The 17465-nt window shown below is 45.0% G+C and overlaps 2 protein-coding genes across 2 annotated transcripts in view; one reads left to right on the top strand and one right to left on the bottom strand.

Moving 5' to 3' along the window:
- The window catches only part of Grm6 (glutamate metabotropic receptor 6), a 25079-nt gene extending 17337 nt beyond the window's left edge, over positions 1 to 7742 (bottom strand). Inside the window, exons 1-4 of the mRNA XM_023713092.1 lie at positions 7581 to 7742; positions 2216 to 2427; positions 1403 to 1429; positions 984 to 1037 (exon numbers count right to left, since the gene is read on the bottom strand). Of these exons, the coding sequence (XP_023568860.1) occupies positions 984 to 1037; positions 1403 to 1429; positions 2216 to 2427; positions 7581 to 7742 (455 nt within the window). The remainder of the gene's footprint in view (positions 1 to 983; positions 1038 to 1402; positions 1430 to 2215; positions 2428 to 7580) is intronic.
- Positions 7743 to 7744: 2 nt separating this feature from the next.
- Znf879 (zinc finger protein 879) lies at positions 7745 to 16610 on the top strand. The gene is given in 6 exon segments (XM_004629427.3): positions 7745 to 7804; positions 8631 to 8697; positions 12433 to 12559; positions 12964 to 13059; positions 14785 to 16211; positions 16213 to 16610. Coding segments are annotated over 5 exon segments (1788 nt in total). The 5' UTR covers positions 7745 to 7804; positions 8631 to 8664; the 3' UTR covers positions 16318 to 16610.
- Positions 16611 to 17465: the final 855 nt, after the last annotated feature.

Here is a 17465-nt window from a genome sequence, read left to right as displayed (position 1 = left end):
AGAGAGAGAGAGAGAGAGAGAGACAGAGAGAGACAGAGAGAGAGAGAGAGAGAGGCATAATTATTGAATTAGAAAATATACAGCTTTCCCTATTTGCAGATAATATGAATACCTATTACATTAGTCAGAGTTGTATAGTGAAAGGAAAGTCTCATATATTAGATTCATTTGTAAAGTTTATATATGTATATATAACACAAATCTATATGAGATTTATTATCAAGAATTGGTGCATGCGATTCTGTAGGGTGGAATGCCAAGTGTGGAGGTGGCAAGCTGGAGCCTCGGGCATGCAGTAGCAGAGCCCGAGCACCCAAGAGCCGCGAGAGCTGATGGCCTAAGTTCTAGGGCAGCCGGCAGACTCGAGAACCTGGCAAAGCTGATGACTCCATTCAAGATCAAAGGCAGGGGTGAATGGCCGTCCCAGCTCAGGACAGGCAAGGCAAGGGGGATTCCTGTCCCCCTTAGTTCTAGGCCCACCCTAGCATGGTTGAATGAGACCCTCTCGCATTCTTTTAAAACCTTCGCTTTACCATGTTCTCGATTCACATGTTCATCTCATCCAGAAATACCACACGTGCCCAGAACACGTTTGACCAAATGTCTGGCAATTCCATTCCTTTTCGTGGTGGTTACCCAATGTACCCCCAATTATTTAATACTTTGTCATTTTCTGTACGATATGAATTTTCAGTTTTCCACATGTGGTCATGTGTCAATGATAGAAACATGTTCTGAGAAATGTATTGTTAGCATTCTGAGAAACGTTTTTGTTAGGTGGTTTCATCTTTGTTTAAGCGCTAGAGTACATGTACCTAACCTAGCTGGCGTAGCCTAGGCTATTTGATACAGCTGTTCTTTCTTTTACTTTTATTCTTTATGTATTTGGTACAGCGCTTCACTATGCAGCTCAGACTTGCAGTGATCCTCCTGTCTTCAGTCTCCCTGGCAGTGGGATTACACACGTGTGCCACCATGCCTGGACTCTTTGGGTGCTGGCTCCGTGTGCCGGGGCAGCGCTGGTGAGGAGTGTGGACCTGGGGGGATCAAGCCCTGGTCCCTGCGCTTGCCAAAACAGGCGCTCACTCCGCTGAGCTATCCTGCTGGCCCAACAGCAGGACTTTCAAGTGAGTTCAGAGCAAAGCCCAAGGAGCCACACACGTGTGAGTGGCGTGGACTTAGAGGTACCAACGCTCTAGTCACAGAGCAAGGGCCTGCTGCGAGGACCGTAAAGTGGGCTAAAGACTGTGAAAGGCTGAAGTGCCCCCAGGGCGCTCCACCCTGATGCCCAGTAAAATTTTTAGCCTACTGAGGTCTTCCTCATTTTTCCCTATTGCCTCAAGAGGTAAGAGGGAAAACAAAGGACAAATAATTTCTAAAGGGTGACAATATAAATAAAAACAAATATATAAGCAAAAGTTTTACAAATCAAAGAAATTCTAATTACACTGTGAAAATATTTAAACACATATAATGCTCATTTACTTACTATTAGAATAATCCTACATGTTTTCCCTGCTCTCATGATTAATACAAATTTTTAAATTTGAAAACAATGTTAGATTTATAGAAAGGTTGTAAAAGCAGATTGGTAAAAGATAATAAAAGAAGAACAACAGAAAAAATAAATAAATTTAAAGAAGAACAATAGGAGTTTACTAACAGGTCCCCTGCATGTGCATGTGGGAGATTCCAGAGGTGGGTCAGTCACTCAAAGTGTCTCAAGCGGTCTTATGTAGCCTCTTTTTCGTTCAGCACCGGGGGGACCCAGGGCCTTCCCTAAGCTCCAGGGTGGGCTTGGATTTGGGATCTTCCTGCCTCCTGCCGGGGTGCAGGTTCTGCTCGGCATCTTCTTCTGGCAGAGCCCAGTTCCACCACGGCTGACGCTTGTCCAGTAAGGCACCTTCTGCCTTCATGCACTCTGCAAATTCTTCTTTGCAGGCATGTGCGGCGGCCGTGTCAGACTGGAGGCCTCACCACATCCCATCACTGTGGACGCCGCTTCCCTTGCGCTGTTTATCAAACAGCCTCCTCTGGCTTCAAGTTCACTTGTTGCACTTGCAGTAGGGCGAGTTACTTGCTATTTCCTGGCTTCTTCTGGACCGTACGTAACTGCACTGACGCTGTCACCTGCCTGCTGTTTCTCCCTGAGCCACACTAGCAAACGTTTTCCCACATCCTGCAGCAGTGTCCTCTGCTTGGTTAGCGTCCTTACTTCTGGGCCACATCAGCTCCTTTGGTGGCACTGTTATTCTTCAACACCATCAAGAGCGTCGACTCTGCTGTCTCGTACTGCAAGTCCAGATCAGGCGCGGGGGTGCCACGCTCATGCTTTTCTGCAGTTTGCTTCTTCAGTGTGATGTCATTTTCCTCAAAACCTCCTTCTTGCCATTCTTGTTCTGCACCCCCATCGCCCCCATTGCCGCTCTATTTCCTTTGCACAACCACACTCACTCTGCACTTTCTCTGGAGCCAGGCCGGATGAATAATGCTGCACAGCGCCGTGTGTGCTTCACAGCAGGCGAGCACAGGCCCATCTGCGGCCATGACCTTGGCTAGAGCGAGCCACGGCCGAGCCCGAGCGCTGAGGGTGGCGCCTGCACGTTCCTGCAGGGAAGGTGCCTGCGGACCTCTTCATCGCCCATCCAGAGATCTCCGATGCAAGCAAAATTCTGCTGAACTGAATTGTTCACAAACAGAAGCGTTCATGAACTGAGGCGTTACTGTGTGTGTGCATACTAATCCATGTGTTCATACCGAGAAACAGTTCTGTCTAGTGATTTCTGCTTTGTTCCACTTAATCCTATCAACCCGATTGGATTAGAAGACTCCGCAGAGAGGCAGTCTGATTGTAATGGTACCCTAGTCTCATCACCGTGTTGATTCACTGAGTTTAGAGCTGCACGGATTACAGGAGGCGGGCCACAGTGGGAGACGCAGCCGTGGGGTGCGGCCTGGGACTGTGTCTCTCCCTGTCCCCTTTCTCTCTGCTGTTCTTCCCCTGCACTTTGCTTCCCAGATACAACGTTAGCAGCTTTCCCCTACCGCAACCCTCTGCTGGGCTGTCTCCACCTTGGAGCCAGGTGACAATGGCCTGAAAGCTCCTGGGCTCTGAGTCCTCCCTTGAATTGTGGGCTTTGGGTATTCTGCCCCTGGGACAGGGAAGTTGACCAAGAGACACCTGGACCAAGTGACACACGTGCATGCTGATGTTTTCCATACTAATCTATTACCACATCCTCTCCCACTTCAAGAGACTTCCCTGTCACCTTACCCAGATTCTGCTTTGCTGTCTAAGGTCGTATTCTCGGGTTTGGATTGCCCCAGGATGTGGCCGTGCCGGGAGAGGATTACGCAGCGTCTTGCGCGGTGTTTGGCTGAAGTCTGCCTCTCATTTCCCTAGCGAGCAGGGAGACTGCAGCTTTACATGAGCTTCTTTCAGCCTTGTGTCTTCTTTGGTAACGCGATCAATTCTTTTGCCTGTTTTAAAAATTAGGTTGTTTGGGGTTTTGTTGTTGGTTTTTTATTATTGAATTTTCTAAGTATTTTATATATTCTGTGTAGAAGTCCTTATCAGATATATGGTTTTATTTCTGTCTGTGGGTGGTCTCTTCTTTCACTAAAAATGTCATTTGATAAATAGGTTTCAATTTTTTTTTTTCAGAACTGGAGATTGAACTCAGGCCCTTGTTAAATAAAATTAAAAATTTCACACCCACCCAGCGCTGCACTGCAAAGAGAAAAATAAATAGAGTGGTAGGGTGATTCCAGTTCCTTTTACTCTATCTTGGCAAAAGTAGAAGACAGAGTATTTGAGGAATTTCATTCCTTTGCTGCTAATATAAAATTTTCCCACATTTGTCCACTAGAAATCCTTCTGGCTGGGTCCTTCTTCTGATGCCCGTGGCTAGCTTTCTCAATTTCAGCCACTAGTGCCTTGGATTTATAGTTCATTTTTAAAGAGCCTTTTTTTTTTTACAGTTCATATTTATTTTATTCAAAAACTTTGCCTTCATACCCAAAGTATGCTTTCCATTTTCAATAAAAAACTAGAAATGTTCTCCAGAATATTAAAGAGCCTTTTTTGTGTTGAATGTTCTTTCGTCACTAATTGATATTGAACTGGCACTCCTTCTAGGGCTTTACAATAGATAGAGACAGGCAAAGGAATTTTTTTTTTTTACTTTTTAAAGAAAGAACCAGGGCTAGCGAGATAGTCAGTGGTCTAAGCTACTGCTTGGTAAGCACAGGGACCTGGGTTCAATCCCCAGAACCATGTGCCGTGCTGTCCCCAACCCCAGGTACACAGAACCGGCCACCAAGACCCAGGGTGTGGTGGTGCACACTTGTAATCCCACCACTGGGAAGGCTGAAAACAGGAGGATCACTATGAGTCTGTGTAGTGAGACCTTGTACCAAATAAATAAATATATAAATAAAAAGAAGGAACCAAAAAGTAGTTGTTGGCATTTCCAATTCAAATGTTAGGCAAATGCTCTTTCACTTAACTTTTTGAAATTTTTAATTTTATTTATTTTAGCTTACTCTGAATATATATATATATATATTTTTTTTTTTTGCATCAGGAATCAAACTTAGGACCTCATGCTTGCCAGGCAGGCACTGTGCCACTAAGATATATCCCCAGACCTACTCTGAACATCTTGGAAAACACCTTCACTATGAACTAGGGCTGTAGGTCGTAGTTCTCTTTTCTCATTGCCACTCTCTTGCAATCATTAGGTTTTCGATGCTATTATTAAATAACCTTCACAATACCATTTTGACTCAGAAACAACTTATTTTGTCCAATTTAATTATTTTCACTTTGAAATTGTTGCAGGCAGCTGAATTAGACAGAAAATTATAGGCAGTCAGACAGGGCCAGGCCCTCAAAGGAGACAGCGCAAAAACAAGACACCTTGCAACTGTAAGAGGGACGGATGCTCCCGCTGTGGGCCAGACCCAAAGATCAAAGATCGAACAAATGCTGCCCTCCCTAAACATTAGCATCTGGGACAGATCATCACCTTGAGAGTCAGGAAGAGTCACTAATCCAACCACTGCCAGCTACCGGATAAACTCCTGTTTCATGTTCATGCCCACTCGCTATGTAACTCACTCTCTATTGGTCCTGGATTTAATGAATTTTACCTGAACGATACTTCTTGGAATCTCATTGGTTGACCACAGTTTTGGCCCACCTCATGCCCACCTAAGCAAGTTCCCATGTTTCCACTTTTGACTTGCCTCACCACCTGGTTTTACTCTATAAAAATCCCTAGGAATGCCAGATTCCCCAGGTAACCCACTCAAGTCCCCCTTCTGTCACTCTCTCAGACAGAAGCTTTCTTTCACCCAATAAACATATTCTGCTCTTAACCTCCATTTGTTCCTGAAATTCACTGTTTGGTTTTAGAAAACACAAACTTGTCCCAGGTACCTTTCAGCTTGGGAGTTTCATTCCCATATACATTTAGAGATCCCATCGGGATCATTAGATGGAGGTATGAGTTTGCCTTTCATAGACTCTGGATTGGGGCTCGATTAGGTAACAAATTTTTGTGCTTCAAATGTTGATATGTCTTTGCTCATTGCTCATAATTGTTCAAGCTTTGCTTTTACAATTGTCTCATATAGTTGTCAAAATTGCTTACTATTGCTTATGCTTTGTCTTCTATATGGTTTGCTAAAATGTTGGGAAAAATATTGTTGGTAAATTTAAGTTAAAATATGGAAATGTTATAAGGTTATGACATTTCTTTAATGGGACATTCTATGACTGTTTTGTTCTTGTATATGTTGCATTTGAACTAGTCACTAAATGTACTGGTATTCCCTGCTATGTATTTCATGATAAATATATAAGTTCACCTGGTTGATTTCTGATGTAACTCAGGTATTTCATGCTGATAGTAAATTTAGAGATAATTATAACTAAAGCTAGAGAGATGTATAGCAAACTGTCAGACAGAAAGGGGTCTAAGAGTCAGTAGGTTAAAATTGCTATGTCTTAAAGGGGGGGGTGTTTCTAAACTTACCTGTTAGCTATTACGCTCATGCTTCAATTATGCCTGCTCTAATCTCTCGGAAAATTTGTTCTTTTCTAGAATATGCCAAAACCCAGTCCTACAGGTAAAATCTATAACAAATTTGCTAGATTACTTTTAGATTCCTTTTACTAGGATCCACCAGATCTTGTCTAGACAGGTTATATGACACATATCAAGGTATTGTGTGTTATAAGTCAGAGCCGGAAGAAATGACTCTCCAGGAAGACTGGATTAATATAGCCTCAGAGGGCTCGGTCAGCTCAGTCCCGCTGAAAGTGAGCCTCAAGCCAGGGAAACTTCTCACATTTATTGAGGGCTAAAAAGCAGGGTAAGGAATGTGCACAACCAATTTTGTGAACACAAACTACTCTCTTTATTGCCTTCTGGCATTTACCTAACTCTAAGTTTACACAGTGCCAGCCAGATACACCCCAAGCAAGGGATCAAAGGACAGAGAGGGCGCCTGCAGCAAAAGCTGTCATCTGTAGTCTTGAGTCCCAGGTGGCTGAAGTTTACAGGAGAGACAGCCGCTCTCCTCGGGCTCTGCTCCTTGCTCTTTGCTCCCTGCAGACATCAGGCTCCTGTCTCATAATGCTAAATTTCTATATCAAGGGCTTAACTATGCTGCTCGGTGAGCCCCAGATATCTGACACAAGCTGCAGAAGTCAAAAAGGTTTGCAGGAATGAATTTCTCTCAGTTGATAGAAATTGCTCCCAAAGTGTTTCATAATAGAGAGGATACATTCTCCTATATCAAGACGACCTTTGTGTTTTTGTTGTGACACTACGGTCCCCAGGCTTCTTTCAGATGATTTCCCTAGTACGTCCTAGGCCATCTGTTCATTTTCCACCTGCAAGAACCCTTTGGCTTTATGTCCGTGTTTGTAAACTATAATGTCTGATATTTTAAAAATCAGTACAGGGGCTGGGTGTAGCCCCGCACGCACGCGGGCCTGAGGTCGACCCTCAGCACCCAGCCCCTGCAGCATGGACCTGTGTTACTTAGTGCATGCAGCACTGTCCCTGAGGATGCAGCTGCGAGGAGGACGATGACAGCCTTGGAGGCTGCTTTCATCTCACAGTTAAAAGAACCCTTTAAAAGAAGGAATGAGTGTCATGGAAAGGGAAATACAGAGTTTAAACCTTCGTTTTGACTCAGTGTGAGTGCCAGTTAAAATAGATACTACCTTTGGGCCTGGTGGCAGAAGACGTGCTCATCACGCAGCCTGAGGCCTGGCTCCACCCCAGCACGGCAAACCACCGAATCACACACGCATACACCTTCTGTAGGTTATACAATTTTTACATAGCCTGTACATTCCAACAATCCTCTTACAGCCTGAGGAAACTGCAAAGCATGACTAGTCGTCCACATGTTTGAATACATACCCCTTCCTTCCCTGCCTCCCTCCCTCCCTCCCTCCCTCCCTCCCTCCCTCCTTCCTTCCTATCGCTGTTACTACGATAACGGATAAAATGAGTGCACAAAAGGTGCAGAGGGCCGGAACTGGAAGACACGCCTCCCGCTTTCTCAGGAACACCAGCCATTGTCTTCTCTAGTCCGCAGCCCTCGGTCCCTTCTCGGACACCGTACCAGCTGTCTCGCGGTGGCGCCTGGGAAATGTAGGCCAAAAGCACACGCGGGGCGTCCCGGCCGCCGTCCCGGCGCGCACGCGCGTTGGCGCCCATGGTTTAGCGGCGGCAGCGAGAAGTGTCCCTGCGCTAGGTGCTGAGCTTGACTCCAGCGCTGCGTGCGTGACGGCCGCGGCTCGGGCAGGCGAAGGTACAGGCTGCCGGGGAGGGCGGGCCAGGCGCTGCGTCCGGCGGCGGGGTCGACGCCGAGGTCCGGCCGCCGCCGTCCAGCCGCCCGGCCTCGGCAGGTGGACTCGGCCGCGGGGGGCGTGCCGGGGACGCTCGCTCCGTCTTCGCCCGCAGACCGAGGCCGCCGAGCCGGCGTCTCAGCGGCAGGCCGGCTCCTGACGAGGGCCCGGAAAGGGACTGCCGGAAGCGCGCTCGGGTCGGGGTGCGGGCGCCCCGGCCGGCGCCAGGCCGTTCCCGTGTGGGGGCTCCCCCCGCCCGCCCCCGCTTAAACTTTTCCTGTCCTTTCGCTTTTGTCAGTCTTTCTTGTTTGACCCTGATTCCTACTGTGAATCCACCTGCTGTGATGAGTTTTGCCCACTTGCAAAAATTACTTCCTTTTCCTCTAAATATTTATTTTTATTATTTGAGAGGGAAGATGCCGAGGACGGAGCCTGATGGAGCCCGAGTTCTGCTGCTGAGCTTTTCTCTATTTTAAATTCTTTTCTAGTCGGCGATGCTGTTCTTGAGCCCGAGTGCAGAAGTTTGAAATATTTGTCCTTTTGCATTAACAGTTCTGTGAGCCTAGAGAGACTGCGCCCTTTATTTTGTTAATACGTCTCAGAAGGTTTGAATCTCCTCGTTTCATTTACTCGTAATTACTGGCTGGTAAAAGATAGAAAGCCACACCCCAAGCTCCTCAGTTTAGGAAAAGCAGCTAGTCTGCTGCTGCCTGAAGCCAGTGGCGTGCAGGCAACTGAATCTGTTTCTCCTCTCCAGGCGCCTTCTCCAGGAAGAACTGCAGCGGGGAGAAATGGCCAGGAGGTTGCTGCCAGCCCAGGTTCAGGTGAGTAAAAGGTGTCCTTGGGGCTTCAGGGTTCGGAGGTGGCAAGGTCATTCTGTCCATTGTGGCGCTTCTCCTAAAAAGCGGAGCCTGTGTCGGGACCACGCGGCCGGTAGGTGAGGCACTCGGGAAGTTAGTAGGAGTTTTTCTGACGGGCAAAGGACTTGATGACATTGAATGAAGCCAACCCCCCCGCCCGCCCCCAATGCCACAGCCAGGGCCCTGTGAGGAATCCAGGTACCATTTTGCTCCTCGGAGGACAAAGGCATGGAGGAGTTAACCCCTGATGCCAGGGTTCAAAGCAATAGACAGCGTGTGCCTTGAAGGAACTGAAGACAGCTGATGTGTGCGAGTACAGCTGAGCCTCAGCATCTGGAGTGCTGCATACCAAATGCAGATCAAAAGTATTTGAAGAGTACTGGATATGTATTAAACATGTACAGACCTTTGTTTTTGTCACTTGTCCTAAAAAGTAGAGTATAATAGTTGTTTGCATTTACACTGTATTAGGTATTATTACCAAGGTGTTTTAAAGTATATGGGAGTGGTTGGGGAAATAGCTTAGCAGCATAGGTATTTGCCTGGCAAGCGCTTGGTCCTGAGTTCAATGCCCAGCACCAAAAAGAGAGAACGTATATGGGTGCAAGTGCATACCTAAATTATGTGCAGATATTGCACCCTTTTATAAGAGAAACTGTTGGTTTCCTTCTCATTGCTGATATAAAATACCTAGCCCTGACAGCTTGAAGAAGGAAAGGGTTATTTTGGCTGTGTTTCAGTGCACAGTCAGCTGGCCCAGGGAAGGACAGCATGGCAGAGGCACAGGACAGAGGAACACAGCTCAGCTCCTAGCTGAACAGGGAGATGCGGAGCCAGAGAGCTACATCCTTTGGGCGCCTCCCCCCGGGACCCACCTCTTCCTACCAGACCCCACCTTTGACCTATGAGTCAGCTCTAAGCCCTCATAAACTAGTCACCTTTCAGAAGCCCCCCTATGAAGCCATGCAGCTACTGGGGGACACCTAGGTATAACCATAACTGGGACTTACATATACTTTGCTTTTGGTGTCTGCAGGGAGTCTTGGAAGTAATCACTCACAGATACCAAGAAATGACTACATAATAGGAGACTGGGTGATTTTCTAGAAAGATTGAAGAAAGAAACCTCTTTGTCAACAGGAGCTGGCAGGGAGACTCTCCAGCACTGCGCAGAACCAGGCCGGTGTAGGTGGTGATGGAGGGTGGCCAGAGGACATGGAAGCTTGGGTGGTGGTGTAGGGCCTGGTTTCCCTAGTGTGGGAAGTCCCCTCTTTCCAGAGATTTCTTTGCTCTGCCCTGTCTTGCCACTTATTCTGTACCACTGATAGGTTGGCGAGGAAATGTAATTAAAAACACTATCTCTCAACCTAGAAGACCTCTCCACAAAGAAAAAGAACATTTTATTACTGAATAAAAAACCAGATTGTGATGCATATCACTTGCATTCTACTAAAAAGCCTTTGAGAAAGCCTACCTTAATTGGCTACTCAGTGTATTAGGGAAGCTGTGCAGTTCAGAGTCAGGCGCAGGTTAGGCCCATCTCTTCATAGGAAAATGGGATAGAGTTCAGCATATCAAAACTTTAGAGTTTACTTGAGCAGATGCCAGGCTAGATGAGATTGCGGATTTCACCCAAAAGAACAAGAGAAGAAAGCCTTCACAGGGTAGAGAAGTAGAGAACAAAAAATGTTGGTTAAAGTTTGAATTATGTGGCCTGTCTCCACACAAAGTCCCTAGTACAATTAAAGGTTGTTGCTTGTGATGGGCTCAACTTTCATGTGTTAGGAATCTGTTCTGTTCTGATGATTACATTCAAAGTGATGGCTAGTACTTCCTTCAGAAACTTTCTTGGTCTGAGATTGGCCAGTGACTAAGCCATCAGAAAGACTTGTATCTGAAAGGGAAAAAGCAAGAAATCCTGAAAGAAAAGGTGTGGAGAGGGCTGGTGAGATGGCTCAGTGGTCTAAAGCACCTACTTAGAACAAGCTAAGCTTAGCAAAGCACAGGGACCGAGGTTCAATCCCCCAGCACCACATGCCAGCCAGCCCTGCCCCCTGGTGGGCTGAGCTGGCCACACACACACACTAAATAAATAAAAATAAATAAAAAAATTTAAAAAAAGAAAAGGTGTGGAGAGCAATGTCACTTCCTTTGCTTCCAACAGGGAGAATCAAACCACTTTAAAAAAAAAAAAAAAGAAAAACAAAAAGAAATCAAACCCAGGACTTCCTGGATGGCAGGCAGGCATTCTGCCACTGAGCTGAAGCGCCTCCCCCTCCTCCCCAACTTACTCTGAACTTGCTTTTGCCCTTACACATTAGGGAAGATCCTGGCTTTGTGATCTCCCGCCAGGGCTCACAGGTGTATTTAGAGATAGATAAGAGAAAGCCATCCTGCGGCACAGTGTTCTAGAAATTATGTTAAAGAAATAATTTCTGTATGCTTTTCTAGTGATGTGCAAGGGTGCTAAACCCAGCCTTTATAGTGGAAGCAGCTAAACATCCACCTATAGATTAAGCAAACTAGTTCATCCCTACAGTGATAAAAATCTACTGAGTTTGGGTGTATGGTATAACATAATTTTGTTTTTGTTTCAATCTAGAACTATATTTACATGTAAAAAAGGTCTGAAAAGATATACAGTAAAAGGTTACCACATTTTCTGGTGGCAGTTAGTTTAACATTTCTTGTTCTCTTGCTTACTGGTCTTTCCTACTTAGCTTTTTAAAAATGGTTCATGGGGCTGGGTAGATAGCTCAGTGGTCTAACTGCCTGCTTAGCAAACACAAGGTCCCAAGGTCAAGACCTAATATCACATTCTGTGCTGGCCCAGAACCCTGGGCACACCATACTGGCCACTAAAACTGGGTGTGGTGGCACATGCCTGTAATCTCAGCATTAGGGAGGCTGAGATAGGAGGATCTCTACAAGTCCAAGCTGTATAGTGAGACCCTGTACCAAATGAGTACATAAAAATTAAAAATAAAAATGGTCTATGCATGCTTATGTATGTGTGGAAATATTACAGTGAATGCCATTAATATGACAATTAATATGACATTAATAAAAATGTAATGATAATTGGTAAGAAAAGAAAGAGCCTGCTGATTGAGATCAATGACTTGTGCAACAGTGAGGGAACAGGAAGGAGAGGAGCAAATGCGTCCAGGTATTGTGACCACAGCCCTTTCCCATGGTTCTTGTTCAGAGGCTGTGCAGCCTGCCACCCTGTGCCCTTTCCTGAACTCTCCTGTGGTGAAGTCATTGTCCTCTACACCAGCACACAGATGGCAGAAGTGATATGGAAGTGGGACCTTCTGACCAGCACAGCACATGGCTTCCCACCAGTCCTCTCTGAGGGAGCTAGAGTTACCTTGTAAAACCTGATGCCTGGAGTCACCTGTGAGCACTTGGGCTGGATGACCACGTTTCCAAGCCTGAATTTCTGCATGCTTCTTGCTGTGACTTGGCTCCTCATCACAAGTGTTCTTGACACTTGCCTGCACTGTGGAAGTTCTGTGAGGGCACAGTGTGTCCCTTCCAGCAGGCGCATGATAAGTGTACTAACTGATAGAATCATTGTGCAGAACACCTCGCTAGACTGGAACACTCAGAGCCCTGATTGGTGACATGGTTTGCTTCAGATCCTCCTGCTACAGGAATGCCCCTGGTGGAGCAGGAATGGCTTTGCCGTTTCAGGAGCCCGTGACCTTCAGGGATGTGGCTGTGCTCTTCAGCCAGGACGAGTGGCTGCAACTGGACCCTGGGCAGAGACGCTTGTACCGGGAGGTCATGCTGGAGAACTACAGCAACCTGGTCTCCCTGGGTACGGCCTCTCCCTGGAATGCAGATCTGTAGGAGTGTCATGGACCCTGCAAGGGAGGAGGTTTAAGGGCTTGGTCAGGTCTGGCCACAGACAGGCTCAGACAGTGGCTTCTGCTATGCTCCCCTCAGCTGTAGAGATGCAGTGGGGCTGAGGTGACCAAGATTGGCTCCTGCCTTCCCCAGTGCTGCCCCTTTCTGCGCCCACTTTGTTCCCCTGAGACCCCTAAGTGTTCTAGCTGAGGAGAGTGCAACGCCATCCTGGGACCACTGCCTGGCTGTCTTCCAGATCAATTTTAAGCCCCTCTGTGACCAGACCTCCCCCTTTACGAGTGTCTCCCATGTCCCAGGGACTGCAGGGTGGGATTTCTGCCAGCATGGCCAGTCATGTCTTCTTGTTCACCACAGGGATTCTGTTTTCCAAGCCAGAGGTCATCTCCCAGTTAGAGCAGACAGGAGGCACCCAGGTGGTAGGAACCGGAGCACCTCGAGGTGTGTACCTAGGTGAGTGCTGGGGAAATGGCACGGCTTGGAAAGGGCTGAATGAAGGAAACACTGCTTGTGTACTGGGGTGTACCAGGCCAGGAGGGAAGTGCTGGCCGTGGCGTTGCCCTCTTTTGCTTTTGACCCCTCAACTCATCAGATTCAGAGGGAGAAATGAATTGTCCCAGATGGATTACACTTTTGCCAAATGCATCTTGCAGTTTACAGAATGTGTAATGCGATGTGTAATGTGTAGATGTTTCTACCTCTGTGTCTTCCACTTCTTTCCTTATTTTTTACTGGATTGTTTAATGTACTTTGTGGCCTGTGAATGTATCTTTTAGTGCTCTCATATGTCCCTCACTCTTCCCTCTTGAGAAGTTTTATTTGGTTTGCTTACTTTCTTTGTCTGCATCTTAGTATACATAGTTCAGCAAAAAAAAAAAAAAAAAAGGTAAAAGTGCATGTGTGCACACACATACGTGAAAGGTATAGCAAGAAGGGTAACAATTACACAATTAAAGCAGGTTGTAAATGTTTATCATGTGGTTCTTTCTTGCAAAATTTTTCAAACTTCCAGATTCTGGCCCCTGTGACATATCACTGATTCTCTAAAGCTCTTGTGGACTACTCTGCTTTGATGTTTATCCTTCACTTTTAGTCCCAGAGGCTGGCTGTCTTGAGCTTTGCCACTTATCCAGAAATCATTTCTCTCTGGCAGGAGATAATCTTTGTTAATGAGGTCCTAGGTTTCCATTGGCCTTCAGATTTTTCTCCTTGGTTTGATTAGAATATGTTCATGAGTAATTTTTTCAGAGTGGTTTATGTGTGTGATATTTTTATGAGCTTGCTATCAGTTCTTCTTTCTTTCCTTTCTCCTTGGAGAATTGTTTTTTGCCCTAGGGAGGCTGAGACAGGAAGATCATGAGTCCGAGCTACATAGCAAGACCCTGTACCAAATAAATGAATGAATAAATAAATGATTAGAGTTTTAGTTTCCAGCTTTGTGCAGTTTATAAAATTACTGAGATAGCTCTAGGAATACAGAGGTGTAATATCAAGAATAAATGGTTTAGGGCCAGCAAGGTAGCATAGTGGACTAAGCGCCTACTTAGGCAAGCACAGGGAGTAGGGTTCGTGTGGCACCGGCCCTGCCCCTGGGTGCTCTGAGCCAGCGACCAAGTCCGGGCGTGGTGGCGCATGCCTAGAATCCCGGCACTGGGGAGGCTGAAACCAGAAAGATCATGAGTCTGAGCTGCGTAGTGAGACCCTGTGCAAAAAAAAGTTTTGACCTTTCTTTCTGTAGGTGGGTCCTTGGTAAGTTCATGGAGTGAATGTCCACCACATGATTTGTATCTGTTGACTCCCACAGTAGCAATACTAAAACCTTACGCTGCAGAGTTGTTTAGGGCACTTTTAGCCTCTGCAGTTTTCTGTTACCATATACCTAGATGTACAGATGATAGAACTGAGAGGTAAAGCAAAAGTATTCACAAGCTCTACTAGAAGTGCCTTGCTACTGGTAACCTATTCCACTTGGAAGAGCTTCCCATTGAAATCCTCAGTGCCCCCGCATGTAGGTTTCTGTGGGCCCATCCTACTCATGCATGTTTCATTATATTTCTTTTCCTGTCTCCATCCTTCCCTAAGATTTCAAAGCTATATTTCTTAGCTACACTTGAATATTTTGATGTCATTTACTCTTATTCCCAATACAAGAAGACTTACGTGTTTTATTTACTTTAGGATGGGAGAGCTTCTTTGAAACCACAATTTCCAAAGAGGCAAATCAGGAAGCCATAAAAAACTTCCTATTGGATGGTCCTGTGGACTTCAAGTTTGGTAAAACCTACATCAGTGAGGACAAGTTTGAGAAACAACAAGGTAGAAAGAACAAACTTCTCAGGAAAGTATTAGTTACCATCAAAAACACATACATGAAAGAGAAGAACTTTAAAAGTGTTGAAGGTGGGAAAACCCTTGATCCCAAACCATTGTCACTTACTAGAAAACCTGGACTTGTTTCCAGAGGAAGAAAACCCCGTTCACAGCAGTATTCAGTTCTATTTAAACAACTGGGAGTCAACACAGTCCGTAAATGTTATAAGTGTAATATCTGTGGAAAAATTTTCCTCCATAGTTCTTCCCTGAGTAAACATCAGAGGATCCATACCGGAGAGAAGCTCTACAAATGTAAAGAATGTAGGAAGGCCTTCAGCCAAAGCTCATCACTGACACAGCACCTGAGAGTCCACACGGGAGAGAAGCCTTACATATGCCATGAATGTGGGAAGGCCTTTAGTTTCACTACCTCTCTTATTGGGCACCAGAGAATGCACACTGGAGAAAGACCCTATAAATGTAAGGAATGTGGCAAAACATTTAAAGGTAGCTCATCTCTTAACAATCACCAGCGAATTCATACTGGAGAAAAGCCCTATAAATGTAATGAATGTGGAAGAGCCTTTAGTCAGTGCTCATCTCTTATCCAGCATCATAGAATTCATACTGGAGAGAAACCATATGAGTGTAGTCATTGTGGGAAAGCCTTCACTTCAATATCACGGCTGAGTAGACACCACCGAATTCACACTGGAGAGAAGCCCTTTCGCTGCAATGAATGTGGGAAAGTATTCAGTTACCACTCAGCCCTTATTATACATCAGAGAATTCACACTGGTGAGAAACTATATGCATGTAAAGAATGTGGGAAAGCTTTTAGCCAAAGCTCAGCACTTATCCAACATCAGAGAATTCACACTGGAGAAAAGCCCTACAAGTGTGATGAATGTGGAAAGGCCTTTTCCTGGATCTCACGGCTTAACATACACCACAGAATTCACACTGGAGAGAAACCGTATCATTGCAAAGAGTGTGGGAAAGCTTTCAGTTCCCACTCAGCAGTGAATACTCATCGAAAAATTCATACTGGAGAGAAACCTTATAAATGTAATGACTGTGAAAAAGCCTTTAACCAAAGCTCAGCCCTAATTCAGCATCAGAGAATCCATACTGGAGAAAAACCATTCAACTGTAAAGTGTGTGGGAAAGCTTTCAGACAGAGCTCATCCCTGATGACACATACGAGAATTCACACTGGAGAAAAGCCTTATAAATGCAAAGAATGTGGGAAAGCATTTAGTCAGAGTTCGTCTCTTACTAATCATCAGAGGACTCATAATTGAGAAAAACTGTATGAGTAAAATGCATGTGGGAGATATTCCAGGTGAAATCCACTCCATACTTAATATCAAAGAATTCATCCTGGAGAGAACATGATGAATAGTTAGGTAATTGTGGGTAAAAATTCATAGGTAGACTTCATCAAACACATCATGCAGGATAAACTTGGGAATATTAAGGATTGATAAAATGTTTTTATATGTTCTTAAGTTACTGACTATAAAACAGATTGTCTGAGATTAGAGGACTAGCATTTTACCTGATGTTTAACTGCTGCCAGCTTTCACAGGTATCACTGTAAAATCCCGGTAAAAGTGCAGCTATCAGTTCAGGAATTTATTTTTTTCAAACTGCATCTAGATCTAATTTAATGCAAACCCATTAGATTATTTGAGATAAAGATGTACACAGGTGACTGTCTACCTCACTGTCACTAAAATTTGTTTTAAAATTCTGAAAAATTATATACTTGGTGGTTATTAAAACCTTAGGCCACTTCCTAAGCCATTGAGAAAAAAAATCACTGAACTATGAAACTATACTGTTCTTTGCATTTTTCCTACTTGTTCCAACCTGATTCCAATCTGAAGTCGGTTTTTGTCACAAAGTACACAGTGTTTCATCTGTCTTTCGTCCTTCTGAGAAAATGATTACTTTGCTATACTAAATTGAAAAGTAAAGGTTATACAGACAACTTACCACTTTTTCTATTTAACTTAATGATAAATGTAGGAATTAAAAATCTCTCAAGGAGCAAGATCCTCAGCTCCCACACTGACCTTACTTCCTTGAGCTCTCTGGTCACCAGTCACTGAGATGACCCGAAACATGGAGCCCCGCTTGTCATCCTAGGAAATAGTTAACCAGGTTACTCACACCTACACTCTTCCATGCTGCCACATAAAGCTCACTTCCTTCCTACTCTCTGAAGGCCACTGGGTAGAATTCAGGTTTTATGTTTAGATTTTTTTTCCCCTAGAAGATAATGAACTAATAGCCTCAGCATTTATAAAGCGTGAATCACTATACTAGTAAGCTAGAAAAGTTTTATCACAAGTCTAATAAAATTGTTGAGTTCTACAGAATATCTAATTTTGCAAAATTCACAGTAGGCAAATACTGAGGGGCTCAAACATTGTTTGTTTTTTTTTTTAATTATTTATTTATTTATTTATTTGGTACAGGGTCTTGCTATGCAGCTTGGACTCATAGTGATCCTCCCATCTCAGCCTCCCCAGCACTGG

The sequence above is a fragment of the Octodon degus genome, unplaced genomic scaffold (genome assembly GCF_000260255.1).
Source record: "Octodon degus isolate 3935 unplaced genomic scaffold, OctDeg1.0 scaffold00029, whole genome shotgun sequence".
In the NCBI taxonomy this organism is placed as follows: Eukaryota; Metazoa; Chordata; class Mammalia; order Rodentia; family Octodontidae; genus Octodon; species Octodon degus.
Note: the sequence above shows the minus strand (reverse complement) of the source record. Positions and strands in the feature narration are given on the sequence as shown.